This window comes from Filicampus tigris, chromosome 4, assembly GCF_054856515.1.
Source record: "Filicampus tigris isolate MCC_2025a chromosome 4, RoL_Ftig_1.0, whole genome shotgun sequence".
In the NCBI taxonomy this organism is placed as follows: Eukaryota; Metazoa; Chordata; class Actinopteri; order Syngnathiformes; family Syngnathidae; genus Filicampus; species Filicampus tigris.
This window is the reverse complement of record NC_141220.1, coordinates 29991707-30015615: the sequence shown is the minus strand read 5'-3', so window position 1 is coordinate 30015615 and position 23909 is coordinate 29991707. Positions and strand designations below refer to the sequence as shown.

General features: G+C 51.7%; 1 protein-coding gene across 3 annotated transcripts in view; it reads right to left on the bottom strand.

The window, feature by feature from the left end:
- Positions 1–1788: 1788 nt before the first annotated feature.
- LOC147149428 (G protein-coupled receptor 22-like) overlaps positions 1789–23909 on the bottom strand; it is a 39365-nt gene continuing 17244 nt past the window's right edge. The window contains exons 1-3 of one of the 3 annotated variants that reach the window (XM_086029591.1): positions 9110–9427; positions 7394–8127; positions 1789–6539 (exon numbers count right to left, since the gene is read on the bottom strand). In XM_086029591.1, the coding sequence (XP_085885717.1) occupies positions 5083–6528 (1446 nt within the window). In that variant the 5' untranslated portion in view covers positions 6529–6539; positions 7394–8127; positions 9110–9427 and the 3' untranslated portion in view covers positions 1789–5082. Of the gene's footprint in view, positions 6540–7393; positions 8128–9109; positions 9428–23909 lie in introns of those variants that run through there. The other 2 variants (XM_086029592.1, XM_086029593.1) reach the window with 2 other exon arrangements.

The window sequence follows — 23909 nt, the reverse complement described above, 5'->3', positions numbered from 1 at the left end:
AAAAAAGTTAGCCTTGAGTTGAAGCCAGTCATGAAAATCCTTCCAAATTCTCAGAAAACACATTTCCCAGTTTCCATTTTGAATTATATTCATTCATTCATTATTATTCATTACCGTGGTAAATTTTGTTTGCGATTATGAATTGGTTTTCCTTCATCTTTCATGGGATCGGAAAATGAATTACAACTACAACTACAACTGATCCTTTTCATTTCTTTTTAAAAATCTTTTAGACGTAGTACCATTTTACGTACTTAGGGAAACCCCAACGTAGTAAATAATGTCTTAAAAAAATGTTATTACACTTGGGATTACAAAAGTCAATGCCACCAATCCAAATTTTCTTTTAAAATAGGTGATGGCGGAAAAATCTGTTTGTCCTCATCCTGCAAGCAGCACTCCAAAGTTGTACGCAGTCTGTAAAAAGCTCTTGGCTCCTCCCTTTCTTTGTGCAAATGCTCAAATGTGTTTTCTTTGACCTCAAATGTCGTACTGTGTTGATGTTTTGTTTGTTTTTGTTAAAAAAAAAAAAAAAAAAAAGGTTTTAAATCTAGAATGTAACCAGAGCAAGGTTGCGCAAAACGCAAATATTTGAATAGCATGTCATGTGACTTTCATCCTGTCCCAATTTAACATTATACATCAAAATCACCCCGGACAAACGTCAAACAATAAGAATACAAAAGCAAATGTTGACTATGAAGCATAATTAAAAGCTGTTGCTGTGGCAGAAATGTGCAAGATTTGCTAGGGACTCAAAATCACAGCAAGCAAGACTCGAGCACAGCAACGCAAGCGTGCTAAAATGTCTCGTCCCAGTCTCGTAGTGACGTCATTTTTGCTGTCGCAGGCGACTTCCCAGAGTGGGAGGACGTGTGCAGCAGAGTCACATGACACCTCCAGACGTACGCTTGGGTTAACCCTAACGACCACCAGAGGGAGCTCTCCACTCGCACACGGCGCAGGCAAACCTCATTGAATTCAGGAGGAGCACGCTTGCAAAGTAAGCTCGTCAAAGGAATTGCACACAAATGTTGTCCGGGTGCTCCTCATGAAACAAATTACCAAAAAACGACGCAAAAGTTTGCGTTTTATGTGAATATGGATGTTGGATGAATGTTTTTGTGTTTTGTCCAATCACATTCCGGTCTTGCCTAATATCTTTTTAGTCGAAAACGATCTAATATTGTTTGTGACGTGACCGTATGAAGAGGCGAATGAAAAGTCATGTGGTTCAGCTCGCCCAAGCAGACGACCCCCCCCCCCCCCCGGGACCCGAATCCGCTGTGATTGCAAAGCTCTCCTCGCCGTCACTGTCAAGTGAGTGATACAAAGTATAATGATCGCCAGCAGTGCTCCTCAAACTGGGGGCCTGCCAGTCGCAATTTGGCGCATGTGACCCCCCAAAAGTTGATATTGTACTGTTGACATTTTTTTATTATTGTGTCATGCATACAATAGTTCGCCCAGCCCGCGTGGGCTTATAAGACACCAAACAAATCGGGATGACCGAAAGCAACAACAACAACAATAACAACAACAACAAAACAAGTACTGTATTTGCTTAGAGACGCCATAAGCCGGCGGTAAAGAACTACTTTTGTCCCAATAAAGCTCCTCAGCTCTCTTGTGCACAAAGATGCCGCCAGATGGCAGCAAAGCAATGCTGCTAAACGCACTTTTAACACAGGTTGCGATGTTGCCTTTCATTGATTACATTCTTTTTCAAAACTGTCTCGTCTGCTGTTTTCTTTTTATGTTACATCTTCATTAACATGACAATTTGACAAAAGTCAAACAAGATTTATTTGTGAACTGAATTTAACAAACCAGGAAATGCATTTTACATTTGTTATACTGTATTTAAACATGATGAATGATAATGTTGATTATTTTTTGTTGGATTTAATCAAAACATCCATTTCACAAAGGCACACGAACACACACACACGAAATCAAAATTAATTCAAAATAACACACATGTAAAATTGAAATTCATTTGAAATACTCCATATAAATATGAACTTGTGTATTTAAATGATTATTGAATACAAAACTTGAATTGGAAATACACATCTTAATTACCAAAACTCACTGTATTTGAGTGAAAGAACATTTGTTGAAATGAAGCGTATGAAAAGAAATTTGGGGCATTTGCTTTTGTAGTCCAAATGCCACATACACACAGTAGAGCGTCTGAACTGCTGCCTCCACGCCTAACAATACTTTTAGTTTGTTTCCACACACTAGTAATGGAAGCCGCTCTGCCTTTGGTTGTCGTGGTAACGCAAGCCAGGCTGGCCATTGGTTGAGCAGTACATGGCGTGGGGGGGTGGGGGACATCCGGGTTCTTGAGCCTTGGGCTAGCCGCTATTCAAGTTATGTGAGGTCGACACATGGGAATTGTTTTCAAAAATGTGGCAAAAAGTGCCTGCCTGCCTGCCGTCAAATGAACACGCTCCTCGGTGAGGGGAGGGGCTTTTGATATTTGTCAAATGTCTTTTCTGCTCCTCCACTTTGGAGAACGTCAGTCTACACTTGCATCTGAAAAGACGGCCAGAGCTTCAGAGGCTCATACAGAAGAAGGAAAGATGGAGAAGAAGACAAAGGAAAAGAAAAGGAAAAAGAAGAAAAAGAAAAAAATACAAAATAAAAAGGAGGATTGTGCACTGGGATCAGGTGGTCTGACTGATTCAAACCTTTCCAACTTTAACCTGTTCATGCTTATTGAGTTCTTTTTTAAATTTCAAAAATAATAGCCAAAAATGGCATTTTTGGGGGGTTTCCCCGCCTCTAATGTCCCTTTTTTTTCACTGATTCAAACTGTTCAAACTTGAAAGTGTTCCGCTTATCCCTTCTTTTGATGACCGGTGACTGATCTTTATTATTTTTTTCTGGATCGTTTGCGGCGTTGTTTTGCTTCCTCTCGACATGCAGCCTGCAGCTTTCGGTCGGCCAGGTGAGCGTTGGCCGCCTTAATGCAATGGAGAGCCTATAATGAGATTCGGGCCGGCTTTTATGAGGTGCGCGGGGAGAGCAGAGATGGCATCTTGGCCGCCATCGGGTCACATGCAGTCACTGAAGCCTTTGACCGCGCCAGAGAGCCCAAGACGGAATGGACGCGACGGCAAGGGAGAGTCGGGCGCGGACGGAAGTGACGAGGAGGACGCGGCAAGGTCACGTGAGTGAGGTGAGGCGGCTGCTTTGTGGACAGGTGGACGGAGCAGGTGCGCCCATGGCCTCGGGCTCGCTAATCGAGCTGACCTTGAGGGATGCCAAGAACAACAAAAATCCCCAGTCGGAGAACACGGCAAAATGTACGATGAAAAACAGCGAAAGGGGGAATTTTCTCTTGGACGCCAGTGACCTACGTACATTTCGGTCTTTTTTCCCCTTCCCGTTCTGATATTCCACACATTGAACTACTGAAAATGTGTATTGGCCAATTGATTCTTCTTATTTTGTCGCGTCGTACCGAAACTCCTCATTCAAGGCAAAAGGAGTTTGATTCCGTTATTTTTAGCCACGTGGCCTCTGGGCTAATAGCATGGCGGCGCTAAGCACACGGCGGTCACTCGCCGAAGGTATCGACAAATCAATTTGCGAATTTACTTTTGGCCTGCTGAGGATGTGAATGGGCAACTTCCTGTGGAGCCCGACACTCGGGGAAGTATCCGAACTCACGCACCAACCCCCACACTTAGACGCATTCTCTCCATCGCACACATGCGCGCACTCTCTGTCGAATGCACACACTCGTTGACACGCTGAAACTCAAGCAGGTGCGGGCCATCTGGAATTTGGGGGAAAGGTGTTGTTTGTTCCCAACGGCCGGCCTATTTCCGAGCCGGTCCAACGGCGTGACGAAATCGCTGTCAAGCTACAGCTAGAGTCCAACATTACATCAAAGCCTAAAGGTAAGCAGAGCTGCAATGAATTTGGTTTCCTGTACAGATTAGCATTAGCTCCCGCTCAGCTGATTTCAGCAAGACAAACAAATAGTCTGAAAAGTTTTCTTGGCCTCTGTTGATGAAGGCATGTTATTAATTAACAATGTTAACATTCGACATTTCCTTTGGGAAGTTCAATCGAAAATCAATGCTTTTTTTCAATGTGAGCCTCTACCAAGGATATGAAATCAAACCAACAACAACAGCAATGGAACAATGGCAGACACAGGTTGAAAAGTGACTTTTTTTCTTCCCCCAATAAATACACAGCTCAAAGGTTTCGGGACTTTGGATCGACTGTCGTTTGGAATTGTTTCCCATGATTCGATTGCTGCTTGTCTACATATCGGAAAATTGGAAAGGTGATCTCATAGCGATCCTCTGGCCTCTGGCGGGGTGCAAAAGGGTGCGCGGCTCTTTGCAAGCGTCTGAGCCGCTATCCGCCGTCCTCAGCGAGCCCGTAAAGCGAATTCTGAGATTGAACAAATCATGCAAGTGACTCGCTGCGGCCAAAAGCCACAAAAGGAATTTGAAGGGCCGGCCGGCGTGGCCGCGCGGGTGGCCGTCCGCACAAGACGTGAACTCGGGCTGTTGCCGCCGCTTCAGGATGAGACGAGTGTGCAAATGCCACGGAGGAGTCGCGCTTCCACCCCGTTCACATCCAACGCTTTCTCCAAGGTCAATGGCTTGACCTTCATTTCTCCTTTACGTGTCCTTGGTCTTATTGGCCTCACTTGGGTTTGCACGGTTTGGGGCGTTTGCGACTCTGGGGGTCGAGTGTCCCGGTGTCGGACAGGCTTAATCTCACAGCCGTTTGAGGGTCACGCAGGCTTGACCGGGAGGATGGGAAACAACGGGAAAGCGCCGGGAAAACGAGAGAGTCAATTTATGAGGAGAAACAGACATCCCGGTATGCACGCGTCCTACTTCCTTGGACACAAAGTGCTGTCAGTGACAAAAAGCCACGCAGTCGACTCCCAAGCCTACATTGGTTGTCCATAAATAGTCGTAAATGATGTCTTGTCTTGTCGCACAGGTTACTGACAAAGTGCGTGGCGGCGGCGGCGGCTCCGTCCGGAAGCACATTTGCCAGCCTCTGCCAAGCGCCGACTTTGACTTCCCGGGCTCATTTTCACTCGGCGACCTCCGAAGACAGACATTTGTGCCGGGCGCCCTTGTCCTGGAACGTCACCTGTTTGTTCCTCTTCGGGTCGATCCAGGAGTTGCGGATGACGGCGTTGTTGGGGGCGGGATCGGCCTCGATGATGGACACCACCCGCTTCTTCATCTTGCTCTTCAGGACCTTCTGGAACTTCTGCCGGGTGAAGGCGTAGAGTAGCGGGTGAAAGACGGTGGTCCCGTAGGCCATGACCAGGAAGGCCAGTCTCAACTTGACCATCAGGTCGCTGGGGCCCAGGCTGAGGATGACGGCGTTGAGCACCGTGATGGGCGTCCAGCACAGCAGGAAGGTGGACACGATCAGGAGGGACATCCTGAAGACCCGTTTCTGCCGCTCCCGCCGCTCCCGGTGGCGCTTGACGGCCCGGCGCAAGGCGATGATGACCGAGACGGACGTGCGCATGCCCAGCGCGGCGGCGCCGCCGGGGTTGCGGGTGCCGGGGTTGCGGGAGCCGGGGTTGCGGCCGGCGGCGGCCTCCCGCGAGCCGTCGGCGGCCTCCCGCGAGCCGGCGGCGGCCTCCCGCGAGCCGGCGGCGGCCTCCCGCGAGCCGGCGGCGGCCTCCCGCGAGCCGGCGGCGGCCTCCCGCTGCGGCGTCATGGCCGTCACCCACGGGCGCTTTTTCCTGCGCGCCTTCTTCTTCTGCGAGGCGTGGAAGCGCGTACCGATGCGGATGTTGAGGGCCTGCAGGATTTTGGAGTAGGTGACCAGCATGACCACGGCGGTGAAGAAGAAAATGGGAATTTGAGCCAACAGGTGGTAGTAGAGGCCCAGTTCCGAGTAGTAGCGGTTGGAGTGGGCCGCGCTCTCCGCCAGGGTCTGGTTGAGTTGGGCGTGGCCCCGCGCCAAGAAGCCCACCTCGATGAAGGGAACCAGGAAGCTGAGGAAGGAGAGGGCCCAAACGGCCGCCATGAGCGCCAGGGCCCGGCGCGCCGTCAGCACGCGGTTGGCCGGCTTGACCGAGATGTCGTAGCGGTCCAGCGTGATGGCCAGCACGTTGGCGGCCGTGGCCACGCTGGCGAAGGACACGCAGGCCTCGTGGAAGCAGCGCACCAGGGCCGCGTCGCCCTCCAGGGAGAGCAGGACCAGCGCCGCCGTGAGCGGGATGCAGCACAGGCACACCAGCACGTCCACCACGTGGAGGTTCATGGTCACCATGTTGCTGACCGAGCTGATGAGGTTGGACTTGATGCAGTAGAGGGCCAGCACGGTCAGGTTGGAGCTCAGGCCCAGCAGGATCTCCAGCAGCAGGAAGCCGGCCACGGGCACCTGGAAGCCCAGCGGGTAGCCGCGGGGGCCGGCGGGCGCCGGGCTGACCGTGCGGCCCGGGGCCTCGCCGTTGTCGCTGACTGTCACGTTGCTCATGGCGCCTTCTCCCTTCGGCCAGGGGATGACATGCATTCTCCTGTCACCTTTCGGGGGCGAGACAAAGGACACGTGATGTTTGTCTTTCCGCACCTGCAAGCTGTCAGCCATCCCGTTTTTACGACCACTACTACTACTTTTTCACTACTACTACTACTCCGAATTTCAAGCCGCGCGCCTTCCGCGTAGTGCCGCGTTGCGCCACGACATGCCGGGCAGCGCCGAGCTCTTCTGGAAGACGCGTAGCGTAATCAAGACGCAAGAAGAGGAGGCAGAGCGACAAAAGCCTGTGAGTATTGTCGCTCTCCTGTGAAAAAGACGCGTGTCCAATTTTGGAAACAGGTTTCACGTTCACGTTAATGCCATGCGGAAACACCGTTCACGTAAAAAGGAGAAAAGTGAAAAGAATGGACATAATGGACTGTTTTTCAAAGGACAGCGACCGTATGCTCTGCTTGTACGCGTTGCTGCTTCCACTGCGTCCAAGTAGCGGACACGTGTTCGAAGAGTCAGAATCAAAGCAATAATATCTCTGTCCAGCTAAGTTAGTGCACACGCAGTGTTTTGCCTTCGGTGTTAGCATCACGCTAGCGTACTTTAGTTCGAGGCAATTGTATGCTTTGGCTGTCGGGTGCTGTATTCTCCCGCGCGAGTATGTGCCGGAAGGAAGCAGGCGTAAGGCGCGCCACGGGAAATCCTCCAGTTTACACCAGTTACACCAGGTGCCTTGTGAGCGACCGCACGACGCGTCGAGATCGTTGAACGGCGAGCGAGACCATGGCAATCCAAATCACTCGTTGTCATGGTGCGATAGTAAAAAGGGCAAGGATTTCCCCTGGAGAAATAAACGGGAGTACGCTTTCCGGCGACTCTCTGAAAACGAGCTTGCGGCTGTATTTACCCTTGGCCTCCAGCACTATCTGAGTAGCAGGCCGGCGGAATCAGGCCAGCGAGCGTGCGCGGGTCGGCTCCGACGGAGCATCACGTCCACGCGTTTTCCTTGGCGTCGGGAGGCCTGCCGGCTTTTGCTCGGGCCCTTCGATAGACTTCTGGCGGACTGGCCGGGAGAGCGTTTATGCCTTCGGGAGCAGCTCTGGGTTTGGGCGTTGCACTTGAAATCCACATCCAGGAGAGGCGCGCCGACAAACCAACGCGCTCGGCTCGCTCACGTGGGGATCCCGAGCGGTTATATCCACAAGCTTGTATGCCGAGAGAGTGTCAGTCAGTGGGCTCGATCAGCAGCCTCCACTCCAGGTCCGTGGGTCGGCGCTTACGAGGTCAGCGCCCCGGACCGAGAGCACTAAAGGAGCGGGCCGTCGCCGCCCGCCTCTTCTATCCGCACGCTGGATTCCAGAGGCGCGGGACTGCCGGCGTATCCGGCGCAGGTCTCCCGCCGGCCCCTCAACATGCTTGAACCCTCAGCGGCGGGAGATTGCGTGAGCGCAGCAGATTAGCGGAGTGTCCAATCGGCGTGGCGTGTGACCGGCGTGACATCTGCGATAGCGGAATTTATCCGCGGCGGGCGGGTGAGGGCGGAGGGATCGGAGGAGGGATCGGAGGAGGGAAGGTCATCCCGGGTGTTGAGCGGCAATGGGATTTTCCTCCCCGCCCTTCAGTCCGCCGTCTTGGGGCGACCTGAGGAGAGAGAAAGAGCCGGTGAAAGGATGCGAGAGGAGGAGCAGCAGGAGAGGTACGAGTGGGGGGATGCGTTGGTGAAAATAAATACGCCTTGCGTGCCTAGTCGAGAGGCACGCCGGAAGCTCTCATTTGCACGGCAGCGAGCCTGTGATGTCTTGCCGCGTTCCTGCACGCCGCCTGCCCGGTCCCGGTTCCGTTTTCGTCACTGCAAATCCTGCCAGTCTTTTACATTAGCGGGGACAACTGCGACGTCTCCTTTTTGCCACGCACATGGTCCGACGGAAAAGCGCTGGCGTGAAATGATTGGGTGACACTTTTACAGCCCCGGTGATGAAAGGCTTGCGCAGTTTGTCAGGATGTAGGGCAGGCGGACTGGCTAAGAGCCTTACAAGCGCGGCGTGATGCCAATCCTCAGCAAACTTGTCAAGCAGACATGGACGGTTCCTCCCATGACACTCCATATGATCCACATAATCCCCCCCATCCGCTACCCCCCCCCCCCCCCGGAAGGAACATGTTCACTACTCGGCGAGTCTCGTGGCGGACTACCCTCCGATATCCGTTTTCTCCAAGCGCTTCTCGTGTTTAGCCGACTTTGGGGCAAAAGGCGGACTACACCCTGGACTGGCTGCCAGCCCACCAAATATGGAAAGACCACCGCAAAATGATCGGTTCCTGCCAAAGAAGCTGATCATTCTCTGTCAACGTCCACCCTTCATTTTTAAGCCCTCTTATTTTCCTTTTGTGCTATTGTCGCGCATCGGTCTCTTGTTTTTGTTTTTGTCCATACGCAGCATGCATATTCGATACTAGTCCAATCCTCCAGTCTTACGTGGCGGAGGTTACGCTGACAAACTACAGAAGTTACACGACGGCAAAGATGCAAGTGCCGTGCGCATGCTGGTGCAGCTTTCATGCGGTTCCTGGACTGGGAAAGAAACGAGTTGCCAGTCCCCGGTCCAAAGGCAGACGAGCTCACCGTGCCGGGTAAACACGGACGCTCCACGTTGTCCTCCGCTCTCGGACGTCGGCCGGCCGCAGTCGTCCGCCCCTTCTTTTCCTCCGCCCCTTCTTTTCCTCCGACCCTTCTTTTCCTCCGCCCCTTCTTTTCTCCCGACCCTTCTTTTCCTCCTCCAGACGGACAGGAGACCGCAAGGGACTTAGCCCGCGGCGGGCTTCCCCTCCGCCAGTCTCTCATCCATCCAGGCAGCCCGGCGTGTGAATGCTGGTCATCCTCCCTCGGCTGTCTGGACGCCAGTGCAAACCACGGCACTCGTGCTATCTCCGGCTCTGCTCCGCTCCCTCCCTCGCTCGAAAGCCCTCCCTCCCTCCCTCCCTCTCCTCTCCGTCTCTCTCTTTTACTGCGGAGGTTTGCAGTGCTCCCCTGTTCCTGATTGGTCTGCTCTAATGGCTTTAACCCCTTGCGCTTTCCCCAGGGGAGGCATTTCCTTTTGTTCTCCACTCAATCCGGCCAAGTGTAGCATCCCGAGTGGGGCTGTCGCGTTTTCAGCAAAAAAAAAGCCCTCCAAGGTTTTTGTCCGCTTGGACGCCACTGGGCTAAGCCTGCAACCAGTGGTGGGAAGTCAGCAAGTGCAAATACTTACTTACTTACTTCGAACCTATAACCAGGGCATGCCAAATGTCACTATATGCTTGCTTGTTTTCTGTTTCATTTCAGGTACCATTGGGACAGACGCGAGGCCGCGGGTTTCTGGCAGATCCTTCTTTGCGGTTTTTACAAGAGTCAATCATTCCCTTGCCAAGGGCTCACCGGTTGACACTGCACCAGCGTTGCAAAATTGCCGCCTGGCATGGAGGGTTCTGTCCCTGGCAGCACTTGAGCGGCGGTTTGACAAGCGTCATAGCCAGCCCTCACAGATAAGTTTCTCGAAACAGGATTTGTTCTTGGCCACCCACACAGAAGTGGTGGTGAAGGTCCGCGTCTGCCAACACGCATGAAAACGCTCAACTCTTCAAGCAAGCGTTTTTGCGCAAAGCCACGGAAAGTCCATCTGGAAAATAATTTTTGCAACATTGCTCCAACGTCAATTGCTATGGGCAAGGCAATGAAATGCTTACAAAAAGCGAAAAGCCAAACTTTCACCTGCCGACGGCCTTAATGAAACAAAAGAGAAAATGGAAGTAGATTGTGACTTTTGTGAAAGAAGAAGACGGTGACTATTGGCACAGCCTGTGCTCCGGTCCCAAAGCTTCAAGGTGTGCGGATTTGATTTCAAAACGAGAACAGTTCATCAACACTTCAACATGAAGCTCACCTAAAACGAATGAAGAGCAAACACGATTTTGGTGAGTTAAAGAGGAAAAGAGACAAATTCCAAAAAGAAAAAAAGCGTATTTCTGTTGAAGATGCAGGGGTTAAAGCCTGGGGGGCGGGGGCTGAGTCACGGCTTACCGTGCAAACGGAATGTTAAGCTTGAGCGGGAGCCAAGACTGACAGAATATCACGTTGGCCACTCAAACAAGAGAAAAAGCCGGCAAACGGGAGACCGAGGCTGCGGTCGGCGCTCTCAATTCAAAGGACCAGCCGCCATATGATGAGCGCTGTCATAATCAACAAGAACAACAAGCAGCGGGTGTCATCGGCGCCATCGTTAAAATACAGCCACCTCCCGCCGGCGACGGTCCAGAGCCGAGCCCGCCTCCCTCCCGCCCTCAAGTCAGCTCACCGAAAACCCCAATCGGGGGGGGGCGAAGGTTGCACCTCGCGACATCGGCAGATCGAGCCAAAACCAGTGGGCAACAATGGGGACAATTTCTTGACATCACCTGGAGCACTTTACTAAGAAGGCATACTAATATTTGCCTCACATTGTTACGACATCATGACAAATGTAAAGGAAGCACATCAGACTGCCCGCACGACTCCAGAAGTCCACGTCGGCTGCACGCAAAGACTTTTGCCACCCGAGGTGACGACGTCATCGAGCGCCACTGCTCTGCTCGTCTGAGGATGAATTTGAAATGCGGCAGGCTCAAGAATCGGCCTCCTTGCTCATACAAGGGCCGGCCGGTGATCATGTCGGAGCTTGGCTAATGACGAGTCGCGATGCCAAGCTCACCTTGGAAATGCCGAGCTCACCTGCTTTTTGGCCTTTTCAAATGCGCTTATTTACATAGGGGCATTTCTGGCTCCATTTTGTTGTGCTAGTCAAACAAAACATGCAGTGGGCGGAGGGGAAAAAAACCCATCACGTGGCTCCGAGGCACTGAAAAGACAAGCTCGCCTCCTCGGTGACTTGTCCAGCCGACACGCAACGCGGCGCTTGCTCTCGGACGATGCGTGCTGGGAGCCGGCTCCGGAAATCCAGTTTGATCTGCGCTCTCGAGGACGGCGCCAATCGCCGACGCGGACCCCTTGCCTGGTTAAGAGCAGCAAAGGACTGCACCTTGACATCGGGGTCGATGAGGCTTGACACGCGTGCGCCGAGGATTTCCATTGACGAATGACAGAGAACGCTGGCCTTGCGACTCCTCTGCCACCGACGGCACCGCAGCAAGTCACTGTGAAATGATGAGACTCCACCAACCAAAAACCAACCATAAACTCATTGGCAGACATCCGCCTTGTTGTTGTGAGGCCACCCGCCGCACTTGTTTTTTTTTTTCACAAAAAGCTAAAGTATCGTTGGCACTAACTGTCCGGTTTGAATGAAACTAAACTTTTTCCGATGAATTAACTCCCTCTGGAAGGGGTAGTCAGGACAGACACGGCGGGTGCAACTCAACTGTGCTGTGCTCTGTTTATTGCACATCACACGCACACAAATGTCACACACTGTGTTTGCGGTAGCAGTTGTCAAAAGGAATTTGGATTGTAAATAGAATAGCCGTTCGATAGCTGCAGCAGCAGCAGCGGTAGTGGTAGTAGTAGTAGTAGCGACAGTAGTGGGTCGTAAACCGTCGAGGCGTCCGGGTCCTGACATTCAACAACCAACAATTAAACCCGGATGTGCACATTTCTAGCTCCGCCCGCCCAGTTGGCACAGTTCTGGGAATCACAGCGAATCACAATCGACCTTAACTCCAGTAATACAGCATTAATCATTGCAATGACTGTTCGATATATATACATACATATATAGATATATATATATATCTATATATGTATGTATATGCACACTTATTCTTTACGAACGTAAATAGATGCATCACTAAACCAACAATATAAGCAAAGTAAGGGAAAGTTTTACGCTAACTGAATCTTTTTCCATTGGGAGAGACCCACACACGAAGACGACGTCGTTCTCTTGTCGTGTGTGGTGTGCTCCAGATGACCGACATGGCACACCACAGACAAAATGATGTTTGGAGTTGCACAAAGGTTGACCAGGATAAACCAGCCGTTCCTGACTGTGAGTGGCAAAAAAGGGGGGATGCTCCAATTTGGCTTGACTGTTGGTAGCTCGCCTTAGGGTTTGTGACCTCGCGTACAGTACTGAGCCGGTTTAAAATGTCGTGGCTGTCAGGCAGAATCCTCGCATCTCCCAAATGGCGACTTTTCAGGAAGTCCCCCAAAAACTCAACCTAAACCCTACTCCAATGCATCCAGCCCAACGCCGTTATTGGCTCCAAATCATGCATCCTTTCACTCTTGAGGCGGCATAGTGTCGCATGACTCCCGCAAAGTGAGGGTGAGGCGGAGGTTTACAACACTTCTCAGGCACAGAGCAATTAGGTATGTTCTGCGCCTATTTCGGACACTTTAAATTGGTTACGAATGTCCGTCAAAATAACAGACGACACGCGGACAGACCAACAGTATCAATTTGTGGGAAAAGAACCCCACACACGATGGAGCGTATTAGAACATTCGGGCGTTCCGTCCGACAGCGATGACGTACGATCGTTGGCCCCGAATGTTTTCCGAGCGGAGCGGGGAAAAAGAATCGCTCCCGCCGCTCCGCACGCTGCGGGACAATCCCTCGGGACGCATTTTTGGAGACCTCTGTCCTCTCATCGGGCAGGGGAAGGAAAATGCTTGCGTGTAAACCGCTGGTGCTGGAATGCTACGTTCCCGAGAACCCTCCGCGTTAAATAGACCGATGCCTTTAATATTTCACGGCTGTTCATATTTAAGTGTTTCTCCCTGTCGCCGCTCTCCGCTGACTGATATCCACCAGCCACTGTTCTTTTTCCCCCCCACTCAGCAGACGTTGATATCAGGCATGTGGCTGTCACTTGTCAAGCGTTGGCATTGGTGTGCTTATCACCTTGATGTGTGTTGACAAGTGTTTTGGCAGACCGCGCGTTTCAATGTGTGCGCGTGCGGATGCGGATGTGCCGCATCGGGACAACTCACTCCGAGTCTGGCTTTGCGAGCTAAATCAGCGACGGGCCTTTTTGGTGGGCCGCAGAGGACCCTCCGCACAGGCCTTCATCTCTTCCCGGCAGTCGGCACCCTGGACCGGCGTTTAGCGCCACTGTGATATGCTCCAGATTGCCCGGCGCCAGGGCAAGGACAATCCGAATCAAGTGGCTCCTTCCAAAAAACTTGTCCCGTGATGTGATGTCTTTTTTTATCTCGCAGGCCCACCCAATGTTAACGGGTGTTGAAATGAATAACGTGATCAGTGCACCGGCATGCGGACCAAGAACCATTCTGCCTGGATGCGGTGGCGGACCGTAATAGATCGCGCGGATCATGTGTCGGAAAAGGTCCGGGACTGGCGTCACAAAAGGTATATTTCAAAGCCAAAGGACGACAAACAAACTTTCCCCAGACGATCAACCGGTGTGTTAACAAACAGATTGTGCGGCATTTTCTTTGCCAAAGTCGGGCCGGGACGATTGGCGCTTCGTCACCTATGACCTGAGCATCTGGCAGCTCCTGCCCATGCTGGAGCAACCTCCCTCCTCACCTGACCTGGCTCTGTGGGAATTTTTTCCCCTCTTTCCCGAGATCAAAGAGGCCATCAGGGGAGAGCCACTTCACCGGCGTTGCTTTTTCTACTCGAGTAGAAAAAAAAAAGTTTGAACATCGCTAGTCAATCCTGGTCGCGTCGGCTGCTACTCGCTATCTCGGTCGACACTTCAACAGCTGCGAACGAGTCGATCCGCTCACCAAATACATCAACTTTCTCGCGCTCCGTTCTCCAAGCCTGCTCCCTGTTTTGGTCTCGGTCCCGGCCAGTAAAGGAAGCTGGCTGTGTCGTATACCTCTCGGTCCCACAGACTGCAATGATATTGTCCCACACTGTTTTTATTTCACTATGCTGTGCGTGTGTGTGGCAGTATTGTCACCTTTTATGTAGCTGTGTGTCTGCTTGTGCTGTGCGTGCGACCTTGCAAATACGTTCTTGCCATAATTGACTCATGACTTCAACGTCGTTAGCGCTGTGAAAAATGGCGGGCGAGGAGCTGGCCCAGTCTATTTTTCGCGTGGGTACCGTTTTTACCGCAGGGCACCCATGCAGCGTTCCTCTGGATTCATGCTCGCTTAGCGAGGGCTGCGGAAGGAGAGGAGGGAGAAAAAAAAAAGAGACTTTTCACACCTCCTCCTCCTCCTCCTCCTACATAAAACACTAGCAGAGATTGATGTGCACTGCCTGAAGATGAAATGCATCCTAAATCATAGAAGAAATGTCCATGTATCCTCTTTCATCCGCCATACAGCAGCACAATTCCCAAGTGACCTCACTTTGAACAAGATATTCCAGGCAGCATAATCTTCTCGGAGTTTGTATCAAAAAAAAAAAGATAGCCCTTGGGACATCCAAATGTGCATTAATGAATCACTTTGGTGAGGAAGAAAATATGTCAGTGAAAAATCAGGAGGTCAAACAAAATGATTGTGCCTTCCAAAGGATTGAGGGCGAGCTGAGAGCAGCTCTCAGTAAACACCAAACAGCTCATGAGATTGTGAAAAAAACCATCGGGGGGGGTTTGACAATCATAAACGTGAGTGAGACCCGTTCAACATCTCCAAACACAAATCTGAATGCGTGCGGAGAGGAGAGAGAGGACGCAGCACGCAGCTCGTTGCTGCTGCAAAAGCAAACTAGTCCAATTAAATGCATAGTCTAGTCATCTCGGTCCCTTTATGGTTGTAGCAGGTACGAACGATATCCATTGTTGTCGCTGTCTTTTTGAAGCGGCGCCCCCCACCGACTTGGAACTTCACGGTTTCAAAACAACGCCGTAGCCGTAGCAAAGCTGCCGTGTATAGAGGTTTGCTGGTATGCTTTTATTTTGAAGGCCGTGAACGAAGGGAAGTGTGGAAGATAAATAAGTAACTTGTTGAATACGACGTCTGTTGGACCCAAATAATTATACGATACGACAAAACCAACCCCGGGGCTCGCAATGGAAGTAAGCACACGCAGTTGGGTAAGTAGTAAAGTACTAGTGGCGCATTTTGAAGCCTTTCCGCAGCGTGTTCGAATAGTAAATTAGCCAGCTAATGATCCTTAAAAAGCCTCTGCCGTTAGCGTCTGTCCCGCGGAGGCGTCAATCGCCGACCCTTTTTTTAATTTTTGGGCCGGGGGGGCGGAACGGGGCGGGGCGTGATCACTTTTAGGAATAAGGGCTGCGGGTCGCGGCCGGAAGGGTACCCAGGTCAAGGGTGGAAGGTCGCGGCCGGACCGGCAAAAAAGGGTCAAGTGCCCAGCTCTGGAAATAAGTCAACCGTGTTGATACGTCTCCAAGTAGGTGAACGAATGAGGCTTTGGAAAGTGCTTTGGACGGCGTCTGGTGGATGTGGATAAGTGCGCTCGCATTGGATTTTTCACTGGTTTGGACTATGAAGCTTTTTATGGGAAAAGTACAATCAATAACGCCAATTTGAGGTCACTCGCTACTCGCTCATTAACCCGAACGGGAATAGCCGACGGGGACTTTGGGTGCGAGTCGGAGCTGTCGTGACATCAAACCGTCACGGGGGATGAACCGAAGCTCCATCCATCCATCGAAATCTCAAGCGCGGCTGACGAGACTTCTCCCCCCTAACGACTTTTTGACGTGGTGTCGTCATCTGAGGACGTTGAAAAAGGAACAAGACGCAGGAGTGGAAAGTCCAGCTATCTGTGTTCAAATGCAAGAGTAAGAGGGCATCAGAAAAACAAATACTCAAGTACAATGTACTTGCACTTTGTCGCTTGCCACACTCGGTGTGTGTTGTTGACGTTGAGGCGAGATCTAACAAGGAAGAGGTCGGTGGGTGTTGCCGGCCCGCGCCTTGAAATCTTCATCCGGCCCACTTGGAGGGCGGGAGTCGCCGCCTCGTCCGCCGGCGCTTACGGGCTCGCAGCCGGCAAAATTGCTTCCACGGTGGCACCGACGCTGCTGGCTCGCAACAAAGAGCTGCCCACATCCACATCAGCCACGCGCTACGTGCGTGCGTGGCGGGTGTAACGTCCGCCCTGCCGTATCCAAAGAGCGTGAAACAAGGAGCAGCAATGTGTCGGCTTTGGCTTGGACCGCAGGCTCGCCGGGCCACAAACAACAAGAAGCTTGTCCACCATTGTGGTCAAGCGGCGCTTGTAGAATATTCCGCACAGTTGCCCCCCCCCCCCCCGCCCAAAATTGTGGTGCATTGTTCCCCCCGCTGTACTTCAGAGGTTTAAGCAAGCCTTATTTTATGAGTTTTTGGGTTGGGTTTTTTTTTAGCAGCAGACAGCCAAGTCCCAATTTCGAGTCGCATGCCTTCGGTGTAGCACCATGTCGCGGCAGGGAAGCACCGGGCTCTACGGAGAGCGATTCATCGCAGTGAAGAGCAAGAAGAAGAGGCAAAGAAGGTCCCCGCCGAACCTCCAGAAGCAGTCGTAGCCACAGAGCAAAAGAGACTATTGCTTTAAGCTCTGTTTCTTTGTGCCGCTGCTCGGTGTCTGTTCAAGGAGCGGTTGTTCGAAGGTTTTGGATCATTGCGACGTCGATGCAAAGTTCCGTTAGCATGTCTGTGGCATTTCACATTGTATGTTAGCATCCAGCTAGCTCATTTTTGCCAGTGAAAATGACATGGTGTGGTTCAACATTGTGGTGTTCAAATATAAATTGTTTCACGTGTCAGTTTTTCAGCACACTTGAACTGGAAGTACATCTACTGAATTAACAAAAAAAGAAGCAAAATGGTCTTTCAGCTATTGCGGGAGTGTCCGGAACAACACGCCGTTGCATCGCGATGCCCGTTCGTCTCCCAGCGTGGAGCACAAGCGTGCCTTCATGCCTCCGACTGAAGAACAAAACACAGGACAGATGGCGACACAATAGCCAGCCGCCACTACGACAACGACGTCATTGTCGGCGGCGCCGGCGGCGACGTTGTTCTCGCGACACCACAATCGCGTCAAATCACGAGACGCGCCGACAACTTGACAGGTGATCCCGCAGAGCTATTTTCAGACGTCCAAGAAGCAACAGCCATTGCCACTTTGGTGAATTTAATTGCAATATTATGGCACACATTTAAAAGACGGTCATGCCCCTCAATAATCTAATCTCATCTTTTGAGAATTACTACGCAGAGAGCCTGCACAAGTGCACTTGACTCACTCGTGCAATTGACTTCATGAGTCATTCTTGTATTCCCACAGCCGTTACTCACACGCCACACGACTCTAATAGATGCACAGGCTTTTTCTCTCCCCTTCAAATCTTCCTCTTCCTTAGCGAGGCGCACATTTTCTTCACAGTACCAAGTCAAATCGAGGCGCTTTCACTGATACAATCGGAAAAAAAAATACGGGGGATAAAAAAATCGACTGAGCACTTATTGACATTTTCATGATAGCTAGTGACTTGATTCTCTCCAAAGACATAAACATTCTTAAAAAGTAGAAAGAGTTAGGAACTAGGGGAAAAACGTTCAAGCTGGCGCTCGCGACACCAGCTGTGCCAGTCGTCACGAAATCGGGTGGACGCGTCTATTATGACGGGATGCGCACGCACACACACAAAAAGGTCCCAACGAAACGGCGAGGCCTGAAACGGAACGAGGAATCTGCCGCTTTGCCTCGAAGCGGCCATTCGGTGTGAATTCCAGGGCTCGTGCTTTCATATACTTGCACTAATGATTAATACATGACTGTTTTCTTTTTGCGCTTGATTCCGGTGTGGGAGGATGGAGCAAGTGGCTGACTTTTACTCATGCGCACTGTGGTCCTGGTGGATGCTCAGACGACCTCCCCCTGGCTGCGCTCACATGACCCACCTATGGCATCGTGCTATGAGCTATGGCTTGAACGCACTTGCGGGTCACCGAGGCGAGAGTCATCAAGCAGGGCCGGCTCGAGTCGGCCATCAAATCTCGAGCCCCAAGGTTAGAGATTGGAAGCGCAGGACCTTTCAAGCGCAGCACGCTCGCGCACGCACACACAGATACCTTCGAGATCGACGATACCTGATTAGGTTACGGCAGTGGCGGGCCGTGCGCTGGCTACCTGGGCTTTCAGTGGCGGGCCACTTTCCAACTGAAGCCACTTCTCCTGTAATACTTGCACACATTTATAGAAAGCCTCAAATCTTTCCAAGCACGCAATACACCTGTGCAACGCCTGGAGCCCTTCACAATCCACATTTCTCTCATAACGTGACAAACACACGTCAAAGACTTCTCATTCACCAAAGATGACAACTATTAAATGTCATAATGTCTTGGGATCGCCACAAACCTGTTGTGCTAGTTTCGCTAGCTTGAACAGGTTTCGCTTTGACTAACCGATCGGAGGATGGACCACCGAACCCCCCCCCCCCCAACAATCATCCCCCCCCCGCCCGCATGTTCTCAGTGTCCGACATTGAGAGCATCTCACAAGTTCTCCGCTTCCTGTCACGGCCGCCACATCTGTTTGTGTTAGCGGCGGTGTCAGGCGAGGCGTGGGAACACAAAGCAGCGCGCTGGGGACAGCGCACTCACCGAGGACGGTGACAACAGCCGCACGTCCGCACGCACACAGGCACGCACACACGCAGTTGGCTCCTCCCTCCTCAGAGGCTTCAGCGTTAGACGTCTCATTTCGGACCCTCTTTGCGCCCCCCTTGGGAATTGTTGTTCCTGGAAAATGTGCAGCTGCTCCCTTTGGACAAACTCTTTCATTGTGAAAACACGCCGACGAGGGCAGCTAATGTCTCATTCGCCGCTTCGTACAAGAACAAATGGATTGTCTTTCATGACGTATTAACGTCGCCTAATGAAATGAGTAATGCATAGTACGACTAAAAAACACATTTGGGCGGGGGCGGGCGCAAACAACACACATTTCATGTGTATTTCATTTCATATTTCGTTCATGATAAGAAATTGTTATTCCCTGCATTTGATTCACAAACATGATTGGACACAGACGAGGAAGAGACGAGCGGCTGCGTGACCTTCCGGCGCAAATGAAAATGCCCTTTTGTGTTTCCGCACGGAAAGTGCGACACGTGGAAAAAGCTGGCACTTGGCGCCGCGCTTCAATTGGGACACCGTGTCAGGCGGCGCATACGGCCGGCGGATTCGGAGGCACGCAGGTGCCGCGCAGGCGGCTTCTCTTCACACTTTTCCGTGTCTGCGGATTCCGTAAATAGACGCTGGACGCGTTTTGCTTGTGTGGCGCGCGCGACGGGCCGGCTGCTGCGACGGGCCGGCTGCTGCGACCACCTTCAAGAGCGCTTGAAAACGGCTCGACTGAGACGCTGACAATTTGTCGGCAGGCGAGTTAAGCGGAAGGGGGACTTGGCTGCTCATTGGCCACCGCTTTTCTGGAGTAAAAGTCAACAAGTAGAAAGGGTGGACTTCCGTCCGCTTTCTTCACCTGATTAGCCATGAGTGGACTCCAAGCTTGACGCAGTCAACGCAGAGCACTGAAGTCGACTCGGGTGGACGGACGGCTTCAAGCCCTAATCGGAACCGCGCCTGACTTCCTTTCGGCGAGCGCGACACGAAGAGGACGGCAAAGGGTGCTTGGCCAACAAAGTAGCTAGCTACGCAACGGTGCCGATGACATTTGACGGGACGGGACGAATGTGGGATTTTTTTTTTGCTCAACGGAAAATGGGAAGAAGATGGCGGCCCGGCGCACAATCCGCATTGCAAGCCTTCGGCCGGTCGTGAGGCGGCTGGCGTCGGCGCAAATGGGCCAGCGCCTTTGTGAGCGTCTTGCTCATCTCACGGAGGGAAGTGGCCGCAAAGATCGGCACCTTTGTCTCCCCGGTGTGCGCCAACATCACAGTATGGCGGCGGCGGCGGCGGCGGGCAACAAGGACTCCCTCACACTCTGTACTTAAGGAACGAGTACTGCGACTTGAAGAAAAAGAGCGGTAAATGCAATGATTCAACTGGCGAGTTGAAGTGGAAGTAAAGTAGTCGAGTGAAATATGCTCAAGCGCAAAAGTATGTGGCCTATGACGACTGGGAAGGACGGAAACAACATTTTTGGAACGGCTTTTTATCCTAAGAAACATTGCACTCGACAGTATTGCGGCGTACTCAAAGGCGGCAATCGCATTGGCTCTCCACACCAAGCACGAGCGCTCCGAAAGTTTTGTCCTTCCTTGTTGTCTGTGGCGGGCGCTTGGCAAACCGGCTTCAACGGCGCCACCAGCACATATGGCCCTGCCGCCACTTGGTACTTTTCATCGGAGACAAAAATGAGATGTTTCTTTGTTATGGTTAAAAACAAATACCACAGAGTCACGCTTTTGCTTTTTGAAGGCGGAAAGAACAAATGACAAATGAAACCATTTTGCTCTTTCGGTGCTTAAACTGAGAAGAAATAAACAAGCACTAGCATGCGTGGGCTCAACTTTCATCAAAACCGCTCCCGTAACCTTGTCGACATTGTTAACGGAACGAGAGAAAAAATGCTAAATCGGCTCATGATAACGAGCGAAGAGACAACACCGCCTTACTTGGGTGCTTTTTTTTTTCCACGATTAGAGAAAGAACTTTGGAAGGCAAGAAGAAGCTGGCGCTTTTTGCCAGAAAGAAACCAAAAGAGCACTCAAGTACACAAGGCTGAAAAATCGACTGGCGGAAAGTCATCAAGTTTTTGTTCCGGCGTGGCGCGGCTCCCCGTGTTAACAGCCTGTTTTCATGTCACCTTCACAGTTTGAACAGGAGGAAGGAGGGAGGGGGGTGGGATGCCAATCATATGCAGGCTAAAAATAGCGCCGCACCGCCGTCGGAGAATTGCGCCGGCGCTAACGACTAACAACTTGCTGCGCAAGCTCGACAGGTTGGCAAAGAGAGCTGGTCTTCAAGCGGAGCCATTATGGAACTGCTTTGCTGCTTTGCTGCAGCGGACACAAATAGTTGCCTCTCAATATCCTTGGGGTTGTACATTGAAAAGCGGCCCGCTTTTTATGCCGGGGGGCAGGAGGCTCAGCCGAAGGCGACTTTGCCGACGGCCGGCGAGACGCGGCGCGCGTCGCGTCCTGCCATCAAACGCTGAGCAACCCATTAGTCAAAGAGGAGGGAAGGAAGGAAGCAAGGTTAACATGATTACGGCAATATTGTTCCAATGCGATTTCATCTCTTTCAGTGGAGATTTTCTTATTCGCTGACGGTTTCCCATTCAATGCGATTTGTCCCTGCTGTGAATGAGTCGGCACGGAGCGGAGGGTGCCGCTAAAATGTCACTGGATGGTGTGGCAGGCAGGCATAAGTGCGCGCGACCAGCTCCGAAAAGGGAACTAGACTCGGAAAAGGAGCCCGTTATTGGCTGCGGCCAATTGTTTGGTGCTAATCGGCGACGGCGTCACGCTTGTTGCCAGAGCTGGCCACTCGACGGGAAAAGTGAGCGTCCGTCATTTGTCATCCGTCCGCGGCACGACACCCTTCCGTCGTCCGTCATTCAATAGTAGCCGTCCGTCTATTGGGCCGCTCCGCCTCGCATTTTAAACGGCCTCCCGTCGGCGATTCCCACTAAACTGTCACAAGCATCCCCCCGCGGAGCGCTATTTCAAACAAAACGAAAGACTCCCCACACACGGAAGCCTCGCTGCGGCACGCGAGCATCGGCCACGGCCGGACTAAACCGCTCTCCTTTTAGGACCCTGGAGGGAAACGGAAGCCTCTCTTCCAGGGATTGTGGTATAGTGCTCGCAGCGCATGAGCAGCTAGGGGGCGTGTGAAGCTCCAGAGCCACTTTCAAGCAGCTGTTGAACCACCGACGGAATGCTTGTACTGTGAATTCAGAAAGTATTCTCCGCCTCAATGAATGCATTCAGTCCTGAATAAAATCAATAAGAATAATAAAGTATGAAGACATCAAAGGACAATATTAGAAATCTTCTGAAAATGCACGTATTTCTATTATTTGCCCAGTTAGAGTGTAGATAAAGACACAGCTAATTTGGAATGAGTCACTCTGGGGCACCGAGTGCCGATTTCAGGGTGCGGGGAAAAAAGCTATCGAGCAATTTTAGCATGAGGCACCCAAACCAAGAAGGACATACTTCACGAAAGGCGAGCTGAAAACTTGAATGGAGTGCACGTGGACGAATGGAGGAGATGGATGACTCGAATTTGACTGGAATGTGAGCAGGGCGATGGCGATAACAAGCCCCAGAATGAGCGACTGATTACCTGCGGGCCATTTTGCAAGCCGAAAATGCGGACGGCGAGCAGCGCGCTCCTGTCGGCGCAGCCTTACGCTCGCCGGGCGCTCTCAATCGGTAGCCGGAGCGAGAGCGAGAGCGAGAGAGAGAGAGAGAGAGAGAGAGAGAGAGAGGGAGAGAACGACAACAACGCCGAAAAGAGACAGCAGAGGAGTGAAGGGGAGGATGAGATCAGGCCATCTGTCCGCACAACAACAACAAGGCGGTGTCATTTTCAAGAGGCTGCAAAAGTCACGCAAAAGTCAACTTTGGCCACAGCAAAAGGCCTCCTCTCATTCTTTGGCAATGACGCTTGTGGGCCGCCGCCTTTTACACGACTGATGCGGCGGCGAGGGGTCAGGGCCAGCAAGGACACAAGCTCAATTACCACTTTGGTTCCATGAAATTCTTTCCGTTTCTTGACAACAATCAATTCTCTCATTACATAGCGTTTCTTTGGGCTGCGCTGCTTCCTAGGGCGGACCAAAAGGGTAAAAAAAAAAAAAAACACAACTACAACACCAAAAAATAAACAATCTATCATTTTCCGGTTGAATGATTTCACTTTTTCCAAACGTATTTATTTTATTTTGTTGCACTGGTGCGCATTATAAAGTCAAAGTCAGTGGGCGGGACTAGTGCTGATCCAATCACATTAGGTGATTACGTGAGCGCCTCGATTTTCTTTTGTCCAATCACATTTCGGCCTCTTTGTGTTGCTACGTCAATGTAATCCGCTCGGCGCCTTCGGAACGGGCAGCGCCGGATTACGTCACGTAAAGTATAGATGAGCAAAATGGGTTGTTTTGTTTTGTTTTTTTTAACCAATCCAATTTCAAATGTGCCCTGACTGGCCCTTGATGACATCAGCGCGTTCACATCATCCGATTGGTTGCTCGGAGCAAAAGCGTTCGACAAGCAAAAGTGGTCTTCACGCATGAGACCGCGTTGAAGCATCGGCGCCCGCGGGGCCGCTGACGCGCACTATTTGTTGTCTTTTTGTCACGTTAAGCGCTAAACGTTGATTGTGAACTGCCGCCGTTACGTTCACGTCGGACCGCTCAAGAGGCTCAGCTTGCAAACGCGCCCCATTGAGGCCGTTTGTGCTGGGTTCCCCTCTTTTCCGACGCACCTCGGCCGCGCGCTCCTTTTCCGACACTCGACGTTCAATCGCCCCCGCCCGCCGGTGAGTCTCCTGCGCGCAGCCACTTTTTCTGCACACGCACACTTGCGCGCTGCACTGT